Source organism: Musa acuminata, unplaced genomic scaffold (assembly GCF_036884655.1).
Source record: "Musa acuminata AAA Group cultivar baxijiao unplaced genomic scaffold, Cavendish_Baxijiao_AAA HiC_scaffold_1139, whole genome shotgun sequence".
Classification (NCBI taxonomy): Eukaryota; Viridiplantae; Streptophyta; class Magnoliopsida; order Zingiberales; family Musaceae; genus Musa; species Musa acuminata.
In genome coordinates this window covers 3,494,686-3,513,834 of record NW_027021351.1, presented here as the reverse complement: position 1 = coordinate 3,513,834, position 19,149 = coordinate 3,494,686, and the positions used below count along the sequence as shown (strand labels likewise).

The 19,149-nt window shown below is 39.5% G+C and overlaps 1 protein-coding gene and 3 non-coding genes across 4 annotated transcripts; 3 read left to right on the top strand and 1 right to left on the bottom strand.

The window, feature by feature from the left end:
* Positions 1-4,565: 4,565 nt before the first annotated feature.
* On the top strand, positions 4,566-4,636 carry TRNAG-GCC (transfer RNA glycine (anticodon GCC)). The gene has a single exon. It is a non-coding gene; the product is annotated as a tRNA-Gly (tRNA).
* A 3,572-nt stretch (positions 4,637-8,208) lies between these two features.
* TRNAG-GCC (transfer RNA glycine (anticodon GCC)) lies at positions 8,209-8,279 on the top strand. The gene has a single exon. It is a non-coding gene; the product is annotated as a tRNA-Gly (tRNA).
* A 2,826-nt stretch (positions 8,280-11,105) lies between these two features.
* Positions 11,106-11,176, top strand: TRNAG-GCC (transfer RNA glycine (anticodon GCC)). Its single transcript has one exon. It is a non-coding gene; the product is annotated as a tRNA-Gly (tRNA).
* A 530-nt stretch (positions 11,177-11,706) lies between these two features.
* LOC103973056 (2-oxoadipate dioxygenase/decarboxylase, chloroplastic/amyloplastic) lies at positions 11,707-19,086 on the bottom strand. Its single transcript, XM_009387522.3, has 7 exons — positions 18,699-19,086; positions 17,782-17,931; positions 17,427-17,642; positions 14,723-14,838; positions 14,008-14,171; positions 13,091-13,245; positions 11,707-12,018 (listed from the first exon to the last, which is right to left on the bottom strand). The coding sequence occupies exons 1-7, from the start codon at positions 18,978-18,980 to the stop codon at positions 11,920-11,922; spliced, it is 1,182 nt and encodes a 393-aa protein (XP_009385797.2). The 5' UTR covers positions 18,981-19,086; the 3' UTR covers positions 11,707-11,919.
* Between the last annotated feature and the right edge of the window lie 63 nt (positions 19,087-19,149).

The following is a 19,149-nucleotide window of genomic DNA, read 5'->3' as shown; positions in this document are numbered from 1 at the left end:
ATGACATCAAAAAATAAACACATCTAAACTTCAATATATTATTATTTGATTTTAGTTTTTAATATTCAATTTTTTTTTACATAATAGAAATATGATTATAATTTTTACACTTATAAAAATTATATTGATTTAACTAAAATTAATTTACTTTTGGATGAAGAGAAAATGATTAGATTATATAATTATATTTAATCTAATAAGATATATTATAGATTTGATTAAATTATTATTGATCACCAAAAAAAAAGTCTAATAATAATACGATTTCTTACCGGAACAAAATTTTTAATTACTCATTTAAGATTCTCAGTTCTCATTTATAAATAGATATAATTTAAGATATTATATATTCAGTATAAAGGGATGGATAGAAAAAAGAAGAAAAAAATGAAATTAGTATTTCTTGATAAAAATAAACTTATAGATCAGATAAAGATTTTTGAATGACATCAAAAGATAAGCACAATTTTTTTATTTCGATTTTTAATATTCAATTTTTTTTTACATAATAGAAATATGATTATAATTTTTATACATATAAAAAATATATTGATTTAACTAAAATTAATTTGCTTTTGGATTAAGAGAGTTAAGTGATATATATATATATATATATATATATATATATATATATATATATATATATATATATATAAATTTTTGTTCAAATCAACAAACTTAAGTTTTTATTTATCAAATCGGAATGCATGTAATGCAGCCATTCATAGTAAGACCAATGTTTCATGTGGAATCATTTTAAAGCACAGATGAGAGTGCGAAATGTAAAAAAGGTTGAGCATTAGTTTATGAATACACACCGTAGCAGTACAGAATCAGCAACATAGTAGAGTGTAAGTATGTCTACTGATACAGACATACCCACAACAAAGAAAGAACTATCTGTATTCCTCCCAAAGTTCTCCACTTGAAACTATGCTTAATGAAGGATATAGGTAACAAGGAGAGCCAGAAGCATCAGAACATAAGCTATGCCTTGGTCGATGGCTTTGCCATCGATCTTCCGAGCCGGTGCAGTTGCTTCCCCATGAGGTATCTGCATGAGGCCAGACAAGATGAATGCAGCAAAACCCAGGGCGGTGCACACTCTCATGGAACTCATCTTTTTCCTCCAAAGTCGAGAGCGCACAGTTTCAGGAGAGCCGAGAGCTGTGAGTTTAGTGTAAGGTGGGGGGAGAGCTCGAGACGAAGTCGGTACTTATAGATGGTAGCAAGTGATGATTTCTTGAGTAGTTTACAGACCGCCGAGGTTGAATAAGACGAGGTCGAGGTTGAGGTCAAAGTTTGTCGACTGGACCTGTTCATGTCCAGTGTGCTGTAGAGCCAACCAAGTTCGTAAGACGTGGCCTCACCGTCAAACGTAGAGTGGCCCATACGGCGATGAACCATGGTGCACGTTAAACTCTCTCTCTCTCTCTCTCTCTCTCTCTCTCTCTCGCTCTACCAATAGTATTTGATGTGGTGCAGTTTTGAAGACTGAATCTTGAAGCTTCGAGTTGCTTCGAGTCAAATACTTACTGGATACGGCACAATTTGGATGGCTACAGGATGAGAGCTCTCCAGTGGGTAGGTATATGTTACTGTTGACTTTGATTACGACATGGTGGTCATGCTAGAATGAGGACGATCATGTAATCGAAGATGCAGCCCTACCATTTGCAGCAGTAGAAATTTGATGAAATCTTAATGAGTCTCTCTAGAATGTGGAAATCAACAAGCATAACCTATTAGGATTACATTGACTCGGCTCTGTATTGCAAATCTGTACGGTTGTGACGAATCGGCCCATTATTTGGATAGTGGGCCATTTGATAGTATGCTAGGGAAATTATTGATAGGGAAACCATTTTTTCCTATCATAACTCAACATCAAACTCTCCTTCTAGCGTCAATATATTGGAAGAAATTATTATCAACATCCAAACCTGAAGGTGTAAGAGTGTTATGAGTGGCTCCGAGATGGATCTAAAGTGACTCTGTGCGTATGGGGTGTCGCTTGCATTAAGACCGATATTGAAAGAAAATTTTTAACTTGAGTCCTCGTACATTTAAGTTAGTCTAATATCTTTTTTAGGGTATGAGTTTTTCTTAAAAAGAGAATCTTTCGACACAACATCGAGGGTTAAGGTTTTTACCCTACAACTACTATCCCAACGTTTCTCTTTGGCATTATATGAGCGATAGGGGAGAAATAAGCCTAAATCATCTCCCTTGGATTGTTATCGAGAGAGCGACACGTAGAGGATGACATCGAACTTTTCTTTCCACGTCAGCCTCCGCAACAAGTATCAAATAGTGAATAGAGTCGGAGTGTTTCTATTGTGATCGACATCCATCACATCAAAAATATAAAAATATAATTATAATTGTAAGATCTCTAAAATATTTTCTCTAAAAACATCGTGCACGTAGCCATCAAATGCTCGGTATAAAATTGGTATCGTCAATCGACGCACAGTAGAAGCATCTCTCTCACGTGCATGCCACGTCTTGCCCTGCACATCGACGTACGGGAACTCTACAATATGAGCTGTCGAACGTGGTGACGGTAAATCCCACGTGGCTCACACCCTTTCCCAGCGAAGACGCGATTGATTGTATATAGGTTTCGGGCAGCGCGTGATGGGCAGGTCACGTGCCGCACAGGAGGTTCCCATGTGAACCCCAACCCGACTGGCTCGGTAACATGCCTTCCATTCATCTTGTCCTCCGCGGTAAGTCCACATCAAACCTCACTCGCCGTCCTCTCAAGGTAAATCCATCACGCACGAGGAGTGTTTCGACTGTTTCTTCTCTTCCGTGAAGCATTTGAAGTGGTGTCAATGCCGACCACGACGGTGATTCAGAAGTCGTCGTTCCCCCGCATCTTGTCAGGTTTACCAAATGAGATCGGAATCACACACTCTCTCGGTACATCCAAACGCTGCGCTTTCAAGATCTGGACCACAGGTTTCGTCCCCGTCATGTCGAAGGAAGAATAATGCGCATGCGGGTTGGAAGCACGCAACGCCCTTTATTTCGCTCGTGGTGGGCAGCACAAGAAGACAGCATAAAGCGGAGGCCCGGCCGAGGTTCCTCGACTCTGAAAAGCTCGGCAGCGTCAGCCTTTCTTGTTTGCTTTGGTTTCTCCCTTTGAAATCCAAGTGTACAGGGAAGAGGCGTAGCGATATCTTCTGTTCTTTACGTATTCTACGTGCTTAGCGTTTAGACTCCCGCTGTAGCGGAAGATTATCGTCATATTCAAGATCACTAACTCAGATAAGGGAAGGTTCGAAAGTTTCGGTCGTCCATACACGGATCGGGTTCGGATACACATCAACTCCCATAATCATTCACAGATCTCAGGAAATATGCAGAGCAATCGACTCGAGACATACTACGGCTGCAGATGGCATCCCCCTTGTCATCGTAAGCACAACCGCGGAGATCAACCCACTCTCTGCATCGTCGTGGTCGATGGGACGGCGAACCTCGCGGAGAAGGAGCGCGAAAGATTGTCCGGTTCCACCGACGCCGACCCTTCATCAAAATTCTGCGCATAGGTATACGGATCATAGGGAAGGTGCGTGGGGTTGGCGGAGCTCAGCATCCGCCTCTTCTCCTTCACGATCCTCCGCCACAGCCCGCGCCATCTCGACTGGGTCGGCCGGCAATTGAGTGAGTCGAACTCTTCGTCGCAGTCGTCGGCCATCGCCCGGGCGAAGCCGGCCGTTCCGCGGCGGCCGTTGCACCAGTTGCCGATGTGGAGAGGTGGGCACGCACAGGATCTCTGCTTCCGGAGCTCAGGACAGCAATCCATGGTGCAGTCCTCCGGAGCCTCGGCTGAGTGTTTGTGTGTGGCGTGGAGATGTGACCTCATTTATAGAGGGACCGACCGCAAGGCAAGCATCGGATGCCGATATCATAAATGGTCATCGGATGGCCGATGGTTGATTGCTGGGGGCAATAAATTCTTCGTACAAACGGAAGAAAATACATGTTGGAAGATCATGTGTATTATCCGATTAGTTTATTATGAGTTCAAATCTCTCTCTTATCTTCGATTCGAATGTCCATCATTGGCACATATTTCATCTGCAATTATGGGATGAGGCAAATCTGCACTTCTCTCCCAAACTTTAGCATCAGGTTTGGACCCAAACGATGAATTTATGCAGCTCATACTCTATTCTGTGAGTATGTATGTGCCGAGAAAGAGTAGTAGCGAGATGACAGCAGCAGCAGCAGGACATGCGGTCAACAGTTTCGGCTGCAGCGGCCACCTTCACATATGCTCCGAACGCAACACTACTCCGATCAACATGTGGAAACTCGTAGAGAATGCGCTGACTCCAAGATTTGTGACTCCCAGTGCAGACGTAATCCAATCCAATGGCTGGCATATCAGTCGCAACCTTTGTTATCACTAGAAAGAGATAAAGGGGTGAGTAACGTGATCAGATATTTCCCTTTTGTTGCAGAGCTTATGACTTTTGAAAGAAAGAATAATCAAACACGATGAAATATTTCTATAATATATATATATATAATCACAAGTACAAACAACAGCACCAGTGGTCTAGTGGTAGAATAGTACCCTGCCACGGTACAGACCCGGGTTCGATTCCCGGCTGGTGCAGTGAACTGTTGTTTTTGGCATTTATTTTGGAAATGCGGCCGCCCTCGCCCGTTCCCCTCTAACAAAGGTAATAATCGGAAGCTAAATAGGTACATGGAAACTATAAGTTACGTTGGGGGCTAATTATAAGTCTGATTTTTTTTTTAGCATATCGATTCTTATATTTTAAAAGAGATAGAAAGTAAAATATTTAATCTTATTTATCTTAATACTATCGGTTTTATCAAAAAAGATATAACATATAATAGCATGTATATAAATGATAAGAAAAAAAAAATTTCAACAATGATAGTAGGATAATGGCATCGTATATGAATGGCATGTCATTATCGATCCGAATATCACGAGGAGGAAGAGGAGATAGAGCGATGAGGTGCTGATGAAGATGTAAAGTAACACAAGAGGAGCAAGTGGAGGCAACACGGTGTGGCGCTCATCTCTCTCTTCTTCCTCCTCCTACATTGACGTAAATGTAAAGCAACATTGGAGGAAAATGAAGTAGAGTAGTGCATCGCTCACCTCCCTCATCTTCCTCCTTCAATATCGATGCAAATGTAGAGTGGCGTCGCACTGCTTTGTCTCATATTTCTCGTTCGACACTGATGCAAATGCCTCACTGTTTTGCCTCCTCTTTCTCCTGGTCATCAATGTTCAGATTGATATCGGTAAGACTGACCACCATGTTATTCACATCGACCACCACCACAACAGCCACCGACGGTGTCATCATCTACCACCACAACAATCACCCATGATATTATCGTTCGTCATTATCGTTGAAATTATTTATTATTTTCATACTATTTATGCACTATCTTCCATCGATAAATGTAATGATGATAAAATAAATGGAGTTAAATATTTCACTCTTATAACTTTAGAGATTTCAATATAAATTTTTTAAGTCTAAGGATTGAGATGTTAAAGACGTCTAACTGTATAAGATAATAAAATAATATATAATTAACCCTTACCTTTGTTAAATATTATAATATTTAATCGAGAGAGCCAAAATAGCGGTAAGAATGTGATAACGTGACCAACACATCATCGTGCATCCAACAAGGCAGCTCGGAAATGTAAATGACAAATGTTGCAGATTCAGTTTTCATCTGTGTCTTACGGTCCAGCTTACTGCAAGTTTGATGTGAGAAAAATAAAGAGATACGGAGAGCATCTTTGTAAAAACAATGTACAAGTCGAGCCCAACAAAGGTCATCCAATATTTAAGTTACTAGAGTTTTCCTAAGAAATTGTAATGATTAAACTTGAGTACCTGTATTTTAGGGAGTTCGATTAATCGTTGGAGTTTAGAGTTTTGATATGCATGGAAGTTAGGCAAAATCATCCATCATTATTGGCTTGTGGGAGTGTTCATCAGATCATTAGCATACATTATTAGTAACCGTGCATTAGCTATCGTTGATAACACGAGTGGGTCTCGACAAAAGTGCCATGTTGAGTAAACATTTAATAAGGTAGTATTTGTTTAATCTTAAATTATGATGATAAAACTAATTCAAGAGTTTATTGGATTAATAATATACTTCAATTATAGACACGGACTGTTAAATACGAGAGTTGAGTGTTATGTTGGAAAATTATTATGTCAAAAATTAGATATCAAGCGAGAGGATTGATCGATGTGTCAAAAATCAAACTTCGTACTAAATGTTCAAAGTATCGTATCGAAAGAATATGATATTGCGTCAAAAAATTAGATATCATAAGAATGTCAATATGTCATTATAATGAGAGATATGTTAAAGGAAAAGACGATGTGTCGGAGGTTCGGATAAAGTGCCGAAAGATCAAACAACATGCCATAATAGAATATAACGTGCCAAAAGCTTCGTAAATGTGTCGTATGTGTGAGGAATTTGTCAAAATATTGATCGAGGTCATTATGGAATCAATTTGAGTTTGTATTTGGTTGAAACCATACTAACTTATCAAGAAGGCCATTGGGTCTGAACTAGGGTTGAATTGGGCTTGTTAGAAGGCCAAACCAATGGCCTAAACTAGGCCTAAGTGGTGGTACTGTCAAACACAAGCGATAATACCATTTGAGTTAGTCGACAAGCATTGTTTGTGCTTTATCAACCTTTCCAACGGTGCGATAATACCACCTAATTCGGTGGTAGTATCGCTTAGGCCAACGATAGTATATCAGAGTCCATATTTGAAGCCTATTTATAGTGGTAGTATTGTCTAGTGCCGATGGTAGTATCGCTCGTACCCTAAAATTTTAAAGATTTAAATTTTTGGTTCTATTCTTTTGGAGCCTATAAATACCCCACTTAAACTTAGTTGATGAAGCATCTATTATTGAGCTAAAAAGTATTATAAACTCTCATTTCGAGTATAGTTTGAGTCTCCTCTTGAGTTTAATTATAATTCTAAATTGTAGGAAGTGAGAGATCTTATGTAAAAAAAAGAGTATGAATGTTATCTCCTTATTAAAAAAAAAGTTATAATAAGAGTAGTTAATCTTCGTCCATTAGAAAAAAGATCGATAGTGAAAGTCGATAATCTTGGGTGTTAGTTAGAAGATTGAATCACTATAAGTTAGTTTGTATCTCTTTATTTGTCATTTAACTTAGTTTTATTTTGTTTACCGGTAACTTTAAGTTGTTCAATCAAGTTTTTGAAATATGTTGATTTATCGATAGAGTTTTAAAATTAATTAAAATTATTATTACACTAATTCATCCCTCTCTTAATGTCATTAAAATCCTAACAATATTGTGTCGATGCTGATATAGATAAGTTGTACTTGTACTTGACAAGACGTGAGATATGTTGTCGGGTTATCCACTTATCATGTGTCTCCCATTTTGCAACACTCATGGGTGTCCGGACACCATGTTCTATTTGATAAGCAACATTAATATTTTATGGTTGGATTTCATAACATCATAATCCAAAAATATTTAGTAGTCAAATTAGATCATATTATCATCAATGGATGTTTAATATCTTCATGATTTATTGTTTCATGGTATCAAAGCCTTTCTTACCTTAGCAAGATTTCTTCTTCCTTCCTTTCTATCGAGTGATAATGAGTACTCTGATCTCCTCAGTGGCGATAACAATCCTTCTCCTTTGTAGGTTATCTCAAAATCAAGAAGGTGGACTCGCACCGACATTGGAACCCCACCCTCTTGCGGCACCTCGCGCACCGGCTCTACCTCATAGGCTAGAGCCTTTGCTTGCCTCTCCTATTCTCCTTCCCTTCTTCTTTCGCCAACAGAACAGACCTGCTCCTCTAGGCCATCACTGACGATGTCTTCTCCCTCCTCGCTGTCCAGCCTCTCAACAGCATATCGAGGCTTTGCTCTAATGAGCCATCTCGAACGCCGATAACTCTTAATCCCCTTGCTGCCCATCACTGCCGTCGTTGCTTGGCAAGGAACAACAGTGATTCTCATCGGCGACCTCATCTCTTCTTCACCGAGCGCTCTCTCTCGGCGAAGCACCCGCACTGCTCTCCAGTGGAATTATTTATTGCGATGAAACACGATAAAATTACTATATAATATATAAATAGATAATCACAGATACAATCAACAGCACCAGTGGTCTAGTGGTAGAATAGTACCCTGCCACGGTACAGACCCGGGTTCGATTCCCGGCTGGTGCAGTAAATTGTGGTTTCTGGTTTTTTCTTGTAGATGCGGTCGCCATCCCCATTCGAGGTAATAGGAAGCTAATTCGGACAGCTAGAAAAATAACGGGAGCATAATAAAAGTTCATATATTATTTATTTATTTTTTTTATAAAATTATATATTATTTATTTATGTATTGGCTCTGTAACTTGAGAATTGTTCTCATGACGGAGAAAATTGCATATGTCCTTGATACAGTGATTGTTAGAATCAAGAGAACAGTTTGCAGTTAAGATAGAGAACAGAAAGTAATTGCAAACCGAAATACGACGTTCGTACGATAAAAGCGATTTCCGTATGAAAGCCGATTCAGAAGTTGCTTTAACTTAGATTAGGCGAAGTGCAGTTAAAGTAAAGCTATGGAGGCAGTTTGCAGTTAAGATAGAGAATAGAAAGTAAATGCAAACCGAGATTTAGAGTGGTTCGGTCAATCTTGACCTACATCCACTTTTGACTTCCTCCTCCGATGAGTTTATCGACGTCCACTAGAGGCCTTCCTTCAATAGGCGAAGGCCAACCACCCTTTTACAGTTTCATTCATTTTGACGGGTTTAGGAGACAACCCTTACAGAATTTTCTCCTCTCTTGAAATATCAAAACTCGGAAGAAAAGAGGGAGGAGAACTTCTAGCCTTTATAACACTTTTGAGCTCTAAAAATTACAGAGTAAGATTGGAGTTTCGGTGCCTTTTGGTTACCCTTTCATGCAGGAAAGGGTGGGGTATATATAGGCCCCAAACTAGTTTAAATTGGGAGCTAAAAAATGTCACCTCTCGAATTTCCGGGGTCCTGGCGGTACTACCTCTTAACTGGGGCGGTACAATCGTCTGGCAACTCGGAGACTGAACCTCTGGGCGGTGCCATCGCCTGACAGGGGCGGTTCTCACTCGGAGACTAAGCCCAAGCGGTGCCACCGCCTGACAGGGGCGGTTGCACTGCCCAGTCTCGCTCGGAGACTGAGCCCAAGCGGTGCCACCGCCTGACTAGGGCGGTTGCACTGCCTAACTTTCCTGGGAGACCATCTCCTGGGCGGTGCCACCGCCTAACAGGAATTCTGGTCCGAATGGGCTGATCCATTCGGCCCAATTTGGGTCTATCAAGGGCTCAATTGCCCCCAAATTAAGTTAATGGGATTACCTCCCATTCCTAACTTAATTTACATGCTAACTACGATATTTCTTAAGACATTTACTGCAACTTGCTCCGGTGCATCTATCGCTTCTTCCGGCGAGCTTCCGGCAAACTTTCAGCGAACATCTGATGAACCTTCGGCGATGCTCCGGCGGACTTCCGGCAAACTCTTGGACTTGTGACGATCCACTTGGCGAGTTCTGACAAGCTTCTTTGGCAATCTCCTAAACTTCTCGGATTTGTTCCCGCAGAACCTCTGACGACCATCCGGACTTCCGTCGAACTCTCGAACTCTCAACGTGATCATAGTCTTGACTCCGGTGTAACTCCTGCTGCATGTCTTACTTCCATCGTAGTTAATCTTGCACATGTAAAACAAAACTTCGATCGAGACAATTAATCCTAAGCAAATAACCAAGTTGTCCAGCATGTCATTGGTCCCTCGATGCTTTGTTGATTATTCGGCGCATCGTCCTCTCTTGCGACCTATTGCCCAATCGGACAATTGACTCTACAACTCCGATATCCTTAGCACAATACCCGCTCTCCTTGGCCCGATGCCCGAGTCCATGGCACGAAGCCTTCTGTCGATACGTTGACCGATCCACTAGCCCGACGTCCAATCTTCTGACATGTTCCTCCGGCACAACATGATTTTTCTTGCTTTAATTGTCTCATCCTGATCGAAGCATCATGCGTGACTCAAAACGCAGATTAAAACATAAACACATATCAAGTGGTTTCATCATCAAAATACGAGATTCAACAATGATGCCTACGCTCGAGGAAGGGACAAGCGAGGATGAGATCGCTCGTTACGTGAAGTATATAAATGAATCCACTTTTGCTCAGTGTTACATGTTGGACTCCATGACTCCTGAGTTACAAAGACAACATGAAAAAATGGATGTCAAATCCATTCTCTTACATGTCCGCAAATTGTATGAGGAATATGGAAGGACTCAACGATATAAGATATCCAAGAGTCTCTTCCGTGCCAGGATGACTCAAGGGACACCATTTCAGAACCATGTCCTAAAGATGATTGAGTTGACAGAGAAACTCATAGGTCTAGGAATGATCATAGAGGATAACTTGTGTGTGGATCTTATGCTTCAATCCATACTAGATTTTTTTCATAGTTCATAATGAATTTTAATATTAACAAGCTTAAGATGACTTTTCCTAAGCTCCTCAATATGTTAAGGGAGACAGAAAGTATGATAAAAAAAAGAAGCCAGATCTCTATACTAGTGAGACTAGAAATAAAAGAAAGGTAGAAAAGTCCCCTAAGAAGGGCAAGGGTAAGGGCAAACCAGGTAAAAGTAAAGGTTGCTAAGAAAGACCCGACAAATGACAAAGGCCAATATATCCACTATGATAAAGATGAACACTAGAAGAAGTACCGCAAAGAGTAACTTGTAAAGAGGGTGATATTGAAGCTTTAGGTACATTAATAATTAGTCTTCAATTATCATATTTTTATAATAGTACATGGGTATTTAATATCGATAATACTTATTACACTTATAATTTATTTCAGATTCTAGCAAAGCTTAAGATATTGACGAAAGAAATATTACATAATAGTTTATTTATACCCGATACTATTCAGAATATAAATATATTAATAGTACCAGTCATCTATATACTCTTAAAATAATTAATAGCACCAGTGGTCTAGTGGTAGAATAGTACCCTGCCACGGTACAGACCCGGGTTCGATTCCCGGCTGGTGCAGTAACCAACCGTTGGTTCTAATTATACAGTCTGATTTTGATTTTAGCATATCGATTCTTAGATTTTAAAAGCAATGAAAGTAAAATATTTTAAAATAATGAAAGTAAAATAATTAATCTTATTTATTTATAAAAAAAATATAATATATAATAATATATGTATAAATGATATAAAAATAATGGGTTAAAAAATAATTTCAGATGAGACACAAATGAAGATGCAAAGTAACACGAGAGGAGCAAGAGCAGACAACACGGTGTGGAGTTGGACATCTCTGTGATAAAGTCACCTTCGATGTGGAGCTGGACATCTCTGTGATAAAGTCAGCTAATGTATGGGCTTTAGTGATTGTTCGATATCAGATGTCAAACTTCTCGAATTTAATTGACCATTTCAAAACTATGTTAAGATGTCAAACATCGAGCACCTCTCCCAAAAATAAGATCGGAAGGCATGAGTCACCTGCTGGAAGATTGACAGCCCAAGCGATATCATTTGTTACTGTTACTGGTAAGAGCCATCATCAAAAATCACAGAAAGCCAAATTATACTATTCTTCCTTTCTGTTTATAAATCATTTGGTTGAACATGTAATATATCTTTTGGTACAAGTAGGATATAATGAAATTGAATATCATCCCTTAAAACCATTGGATCTGTAAATTCATTGAATCTGTATATGCAAAAGATTATACCCACATTAGATAGTCCCATGTACTCATGCAGATTTCCAGATTCATTTGTCAAGCAGATTTCCTTGTTACTTGATCTCTTGAAGTGCTTTCAAAGATCTTGTCAGCATTGCCTACTTCAAAACCATCACGCCTATGGAATTCTTTAACCTACAAAAATATGCAAGGGAATCCTTTAGTGTTAAGATAAATGATGTGGTGTATTTATTATGGGACCTCAATAATGCCAACATATAAAGTATCATGAACACAGAACAGGATCAAGAAAATTCTAGTTACACCAGGTTAGCCGGTCATCGAGTGCATACCTTAATCAGAGAGCTGTAGAAATTAATAGGATAAAAACTTTGAGAAAAAAAGGAAGATATATATTGTATGCAAGGGAATCCTTGAATATTCAGATAAACATATGTTGTACTTAATACGGAACCACAATAATGCCAACAAATACGGTATCATGAACACAGAACAGGATCCAAAAAATCTAATTATACCATGTTAGTGGGTTACCGACTGCATACCTTTAATTGTAAAGCTGTAGAAGTTAGTAGGATTCTTGTGAATTGTCATTTATTGGAAGTCTTTTACCAAACATTATTACAAGCTAAGCAAGCATATTATGGCCAAAATGTTAGTGCACTTACAGGATGCTGCAAGAAGATCACAATGAATCATTTGAGTTCTGGCCAAGATGATCAGAACAGTCACAACATCGAATGGCGCTGGGCCGGTCGAGCTTTAACCATATATAGATGGAATATAGTATGTCTTTCTTTTTCCAATTAGAATGTCTTGGAAAAAGTTTGACTACCACAATACTGAGAGTCTGAGGTATTCCACAAAGTCTCGAGTGTGGCAATACAAGGATGATGGAACTTCAAGGATAATCTAACATGTAAAAAAATCATTAGAAAAACTTAAAAGATGTAACCCACACCATCTCACCATGCTTTCAAACATTAGAACTTCACATTATACGAGTGTTCAGTAGCACAAATAGTATACGGAAGCTTCTAGGCTAGCAAGTTCTAATCTGCACTGTCTGCCAACCTGATGTCATCTTTTAAATAGAGAAATTGATCCATAATTTCTCCTTTTTGATCTTGCAATCTTAATATAAATTGATAATTAATGAAATGCAAATACAATTTTGAGTTTAACCATCAATATCCCCAAAATTATGTTTAAAATTGGTGAAAAATAAAGACTGACAGATCCATACCTCTTCATCAGGTATATTTTTGTATTCAGGAAGCAAAAGACGTTCTGCAAACTCGATGTATGAACAAGGGGCGGACTCGGTTATGCCATCAGCAAAGTCGAAGGAGATGGTATCAGCAACAGTTGAACTTTGCAGTAGAAGGCCATCAGGGCTCACTGTTCAGAAAAGAGAAAATAGAAGACTCAATATCTTTAGTTTCTCCAATGGTGTCATGGTCTTTATAAATGCAGACATACATAACCAAGAAATCACAAGTGTTGACACACAAGCAATCAACTAATAGCAGGTCTGCTATTTCTATCATGGGGGTAAGGTTTTGCAAAAGTCTGCTTCGGTATGCAAGAAATAGATCTCTTAAGAAATAAACTGATTAGTGGATCAAGCAAATATCAGCTCAAGACTTGATTCAGAAAGCATATAACCCAGTATACAAGAAGGGCCCTCTCATCAATAAATTATTAGTAAAAGCAACTCTTCTTTTCCAGCGGAAGGATTTCTAGTTGGTTAGTAGGGGCTCAAATCAAGATAATACTGTCCTTAAGGAGTCATTTACTTCCTACGAGGAGGGATGACACATATTTCATTGGCATAATGAATTGAGCATGCACTTTAAAATGCGAGATCCAGGTCAAGTTTCCAACTGGAAGTAATTGCTTGCTTTATACAGAATATATACACTTTACAGGCATGATATACAACGAACTTATCTAAAATGATACCATGTTTTACATGATGAGTAGAATCTTGAATGCACACGTTTAGCATACTGTTAGTTTCTTTAACACAGTTCTTATTGGTAATTATTTCAAATTCCATAAGAAAAAAAGAGCAGTTTGATATTAGGCATCCATCAAGTCAAGGTAACTAATTATATCATACAATTCATCAACTGAAGGCAAGTAGAGCTAGTTGCAAACCTTTTAAGATTCCTCCTTCGGAGTTCAACTTAAATCCATTAGCTTCAATATATTGGTTAAAGCTGTCAATTTTTCTGATATGTGACTTCAGCCGGTGAGTAGAAATAGTGACATGGTTCAATGCATAACCATTGACAAGTGTCCATGCAGCATATTCACTCTCTCTGGAAAACAAAAACCAAAAAAAGGCGATAAAAAGGTCAACTCAATTGCATTACAAGCTCCTCAGGTTTCAGTTCTTAATTAAGATTAAATGAAATGAACTCAAGAGAAAAAAAGTCCAATTGAATGACAGAAAAACTAGTCCATGGATGCTATGAAACTTTGTAACAAAACTAGTCCTATACCATGGTATCTGTGCAGTTTATGTCTTGACATATTCAAACTTTATCATTGCTTTTTTGCTCTCTCCTATTCAAACTTTGTCAATATTCAAACTAGTCCTATTCAAACTTGTCATTGTCTTAACAAAACTAGTACAATCAGGCAAGGCTTTTTCACTCTCCTGCAAGCTCGGAGGAGAATTTTGTAATTTTGGGAACTTCTGATGTCCCACCTACTTAATTGGTTGAAAGTTTTCTTAAAAAAAAAAACTGCATAAGAGGATGAGATTGTAGCATATATCTTATCATGACATTAGCGAATAGAAATCAACAGAAGATGTTCTATGTAATAATAGGAAGTTGAACTTGTCGTAATTACTAAAAAGCAATACCTAGATAGCAATCGATAGTCGGAATATGAAGGCTTTTCCCACGTCAGGCATCCCAAGGTACTTGCAAGAGCAGCATGTTCATATCCATGACCTTTGATGTATTTCCTTATTACTTCCTGCACATATAAGCAACAGTTAGTCTTATGAGTTTCAATCTTCAAATAAATGATTTACAAAAGCTAGAAGAACTGAAATTAGATAAACCAAACCAGAAGGAAAACACCATTGGTAAACTAACAAATCAAATTGATTATAACACAGGAAGAAAATTAACCCAAAAAATCAGTATGCACGAATATTCCAGCACACTATTTGGAATTACCAATGGAACTCTATTGATCAAAATGTCACCGGAAAGCTAGGGCATATGGGGTTAACTTTTATGGAATTCCATACTAAATACTAGTTCCAAGATCATGATACCCCTCAACGTTATAAAAGGCATGAAGCCTACCAAGGTTCTAACTTTATGTTGTTTTCCAATGGCTTCACCAAGGTGTGCCTATTGTGCACCTCATCAAAGAAATAAAGGTCCACAAAGAAGACCACATAATACTAAATTATTTCATAAAAATTAGATCCCTTTGCTTTAATGTTTATTCTATTAAAATATTCTCAATCATTGCAAATGGAAGGAATTAAAGAAAGGAACAATTCTCCTTTTAATTTTAGCTGTGTAATACGTTTTTTTTTGCTTTACTAGTCCTTCTAATTCTATTCTCTGTTACGGTGCTGCTATATTTGATTGGTTTACCTGCCTTTCTTGCAGCTTCATTATATTTACTGTTGCTGCTTTGTTGTGTCCATATTATTATTTTTTTTTATGGGTTAAGGTCAATTTTAGCATCTATGGTTTTGATCATGAACCTCTTAAACCCTTATGGTTTATTTGTGTCTAAAATAATCCTTACATTTTAAAAAACGTAGCATATAAGTCTCTTTTATCAAGTCTGAGTTAACAAATGTTAGGGTCTGCTTACGTGACATGCTGACTCATAATAAATCATTAATATAATGACACGTGTAATTTAAGTTAAAAAAAAAAAACTGAGACCTTCATTAATGGCGAGAGGAGGTATCGTCGTAGAAGCGACCACCAACAGCAGCACCGAGCCGCTGTTGCCTAGCAAGGTGTCATACACATGTAGCCTCTCCTGTGGTAACGACGAGCTCGGGAGCTTCCGGTCCTGCCTCAGGTGGATGTGCATTGACTAGTTCGATGCTAGGTACGCAGTGGTCTCTTTGTCCCTCTTTCTCCTCTTGGGCGTCTTCGTCCTCTCCTGCACCCCCATCCGCCGCACCTACGACGTGGTGGTTCAGCTCTCTCTCACCTCCGCCTCTAACCTCTCTTACCTCTGCCTCTCCGCCTTCGCCCATCGCTATGACCTCCTCAACAAGTTGGTCGAGGAGAGCGAGCGGGTGAAGGAGGGCTACATGGACCAGCTCAACTGCTCCTTCCGCCTGCTCTCCATCTTCGTGATGCTTCGTGGTGGTGGTGACTTACAAGGTATGGTGGTACTCATCAAGATTGGAGCGGGTGTCATTTGTGGTGTGGGCCAGCGCCATGGTGGGCGACGTGGTAGCATGCGCCCTGGAGCTAGCGAGTGAGCTAATCCATGTAGCCCTCCCGCACCCACTCATTCTCCCCGACCAGCTTATCGAGGAAGAGGAAGCAGCAGAGGCCGTAGAGGCAAACAAAGGTGGAGAGGTAGAGGTAGGAAAGGCCGGAGGCAGAGGTGAGGGAGAGATGGACCACCGTGTCGTAGGCGCGGTGGGTGGGGGCGCAGGAGAGGACGAAGTGGGAGGTGATGGGGACGAAGACGCCCAGGAGGAGGAAGAGGGACTAGGAGACCACTACGTGCCTAGCATCAGACTGGTTGGCGTACATCCACCTGAGGCAGGACCGGAAGCTCCTGAGCTCGTCATCAGTGCGGGAGAGGTTGCATGCGTACGACGCCCTACTAGGCAGCAGCAGCTCAATGCTGCTACTGGTGGTTGCTTCCACGATGACGCCTCCTCCCACCATTGATGGAGGTCTCAATTTTTTTTAAACTTAAATTACATGTGTCATTATATTAATGGTTTATTGTGAGTTAACATGCCACGTAAGCAAACTTTAACGTCTGTTAACTCAGACTTGACAAGAGGAGTTTATATGCTATGTTTTTTAAAATATAGAGGTTATTTTACACATGAGTAAACCATAAAGGCTTAAGAGGTCCATGACCAAAACCACAGGGACTAAAATGGACCTTAACCCTTTTTTCATTTTATTTCTTTATTCTTGCTTTGTTTTAAATGTTGCAATGCTAATGTAGCAAGCTTCTTCTTCAAAGACATGAACCTCATCTTTATTTTCATACGTATTGCAATGAACACATGTTCTACTATTTAAGCAAATAAGCCAAAAGATAAAAACAACTGTTATCTAGATACCATAGATGAGTTTCGATTCAGAGGTTGATTTTATTGTTTGAATCAAAATTTTATTTTGCACCTAGGTGTGCCTAGGTCCCAACCAATCTTTTTCTAGAGCATTGTCATTATAGTTGTCATCTTCATATAACTGCCTATCAACATAAATGTTGCCTATCTCATTTCACTGATTAAAATATTTAAAGAGTTAAGCACATGAGAAGGAGAACAGCACTTTTGTTATAACGAAAATGGCTACACATCCAACAAAAGAATATAGAAACCTAACCTGACTTTGATAACTTAGCTGATCCACAAGAAGCTCTGATATAAATATCCTTGGCAAAGGCCCATGAACACCAGTTCCATTTTCACTGTATCCAGTATCTGGAGGAGCAAACCACAATGCTTTCAGCTTCTTTGCAGGAAATCTCAATTCTTCACGTGGCTTATAACCAAAGTATAGGAATATCTTAGCCATGGAATCAATGCCATACCCATCTACCTTTAAGGACAGAAAAAACAAGTCATGGAGCATTAGCCAAGCACAATAAGCATGATCCACAGTCCTAGTAGTTATCAGTTGATCACTATGGTAATGAGATAAACAATTCAGGCAAATAAATGCACATGGTAGAATGTACCCCAAAAGTTCGAAAAGCAAAATGATCATAGCAGATATGATCCCCATCATCCTTCCTAACAAGTTCCAGAATGGCCTTAGCAGTAGGATTTCTGCTTAAGTAGACCTTCTCCATGCCTGAGATCATTGTCCTAAGGAATAACTCATCATCCTGTAGCCAATACAAGATCAAACTTTTATAAGTTTGGTACTTTCAACAAGACAAAAATGGGGAGAATTTGCAGATTTATCATTGGAAAGAGCTAATCAAACAATGAAGCTAATAGCCTTTGTGAATTGTGGCCCAAAATGGCATAAAATTTAGTTTTTTTGATTTTCTGAAGTTTTCAATTTAATGACTGAAAAATGTTAAACAGGTTAAACATAAAAAATAAATGTTAGCTAAGAGTTTCGGTGGAAAAACACCAAATTTAATAAAGGTTATGACCAGTAACCACACAGGCAATTCACTCCCGGGATGAGTTGGGAAATAAAAAAGGCATGATTAGTCTTGATATTCAAACAACAGCCAGAAGAAATAAAATAAATTTCTGCCACATCTCGGCAGGGAACCAACAAAGTCGTGTTCATGATTCATTCGTTCGAAGATGCGAAACTAATTGCCAAAACTGTAATCAATCTGGTAAGTGCATATAGTTACCGTCACAATGACGTTCTTGAATCGATCCACAATTGCAAAATATAGGACCCTTTGAAGAATCATGGACTCAAAGAACAAACGCAAACCCAAATAATGAAGAAAATTAGGGGAGAAAAAAGTTGCGTACTTCGGCCGCATGAAAACCGCTACTATCACAGACAACAAAGATTCATAGCTCAAAATCTTAGCTCTCAAAGAAAGCAGGAGCATGGGTCTGTTCTCGATAGCTCGTGACTCTAAGCGATAAAAGAGATGATTCTAATAAGAGAGAGAGAGACCTTGGTAGGGGCTCCCGCAACAGGATTTGTCCTGGATTGAAGGGCCATACAAAGATTCCTGTTGCCGTAGGAGAAGGGGTGGGGGGGTAGGGTTCGATGATGGAAGGGTTGGGGGCTCCGCGAGCGCGGGAGAGACCGGGAGGGGAATGATGAGAACGAAACCCGACATCGTCGAATGACCGAAGAAGGCGATCGAAGCGAAGAGTGGGAGGAGAGGAGGAAGGCCGGAGATCGTCTCGCGACGAATGCTTCCATTGCTGAGTTGGTTGGAGATGTTGCCATCGATTCACCCTTATAATCCAAGACGCAACCTTAAAAGCGGGCCGGGGAGCGGATGCAACAACGGCTGCCCGAAGATGGCCATCGGTTGGAACCAGGACACCCCGACCCTGCGCAGATTTGGAACACCTATACCAAATGAGGCAGGATACAGGATTTGTATCCACTCCGA

Coding starts and splice junctions, on each gene's coding strand:
- LOC103973056 (XM_009387522.3), bottom strand. CDS start 18,980: ATGGCAACATCTCCAACCAACTCAGCAATGGAAGCATTCGTCGCGAGA. Junction 17,932..18,698: donor TTGCGGGAGCCCCTACCAAG/GTCTCTCTCTCT, acceptor TATTGGCTACAG/GATGATGAGTTATTCCTTAG. Junction 12,019..13,090: donor AAAATATACCTGATGAAGAG/GTATGGATCTGT, acceptor ATATTTTTGTAG/GTTAAAGAATTCCATAGGCG.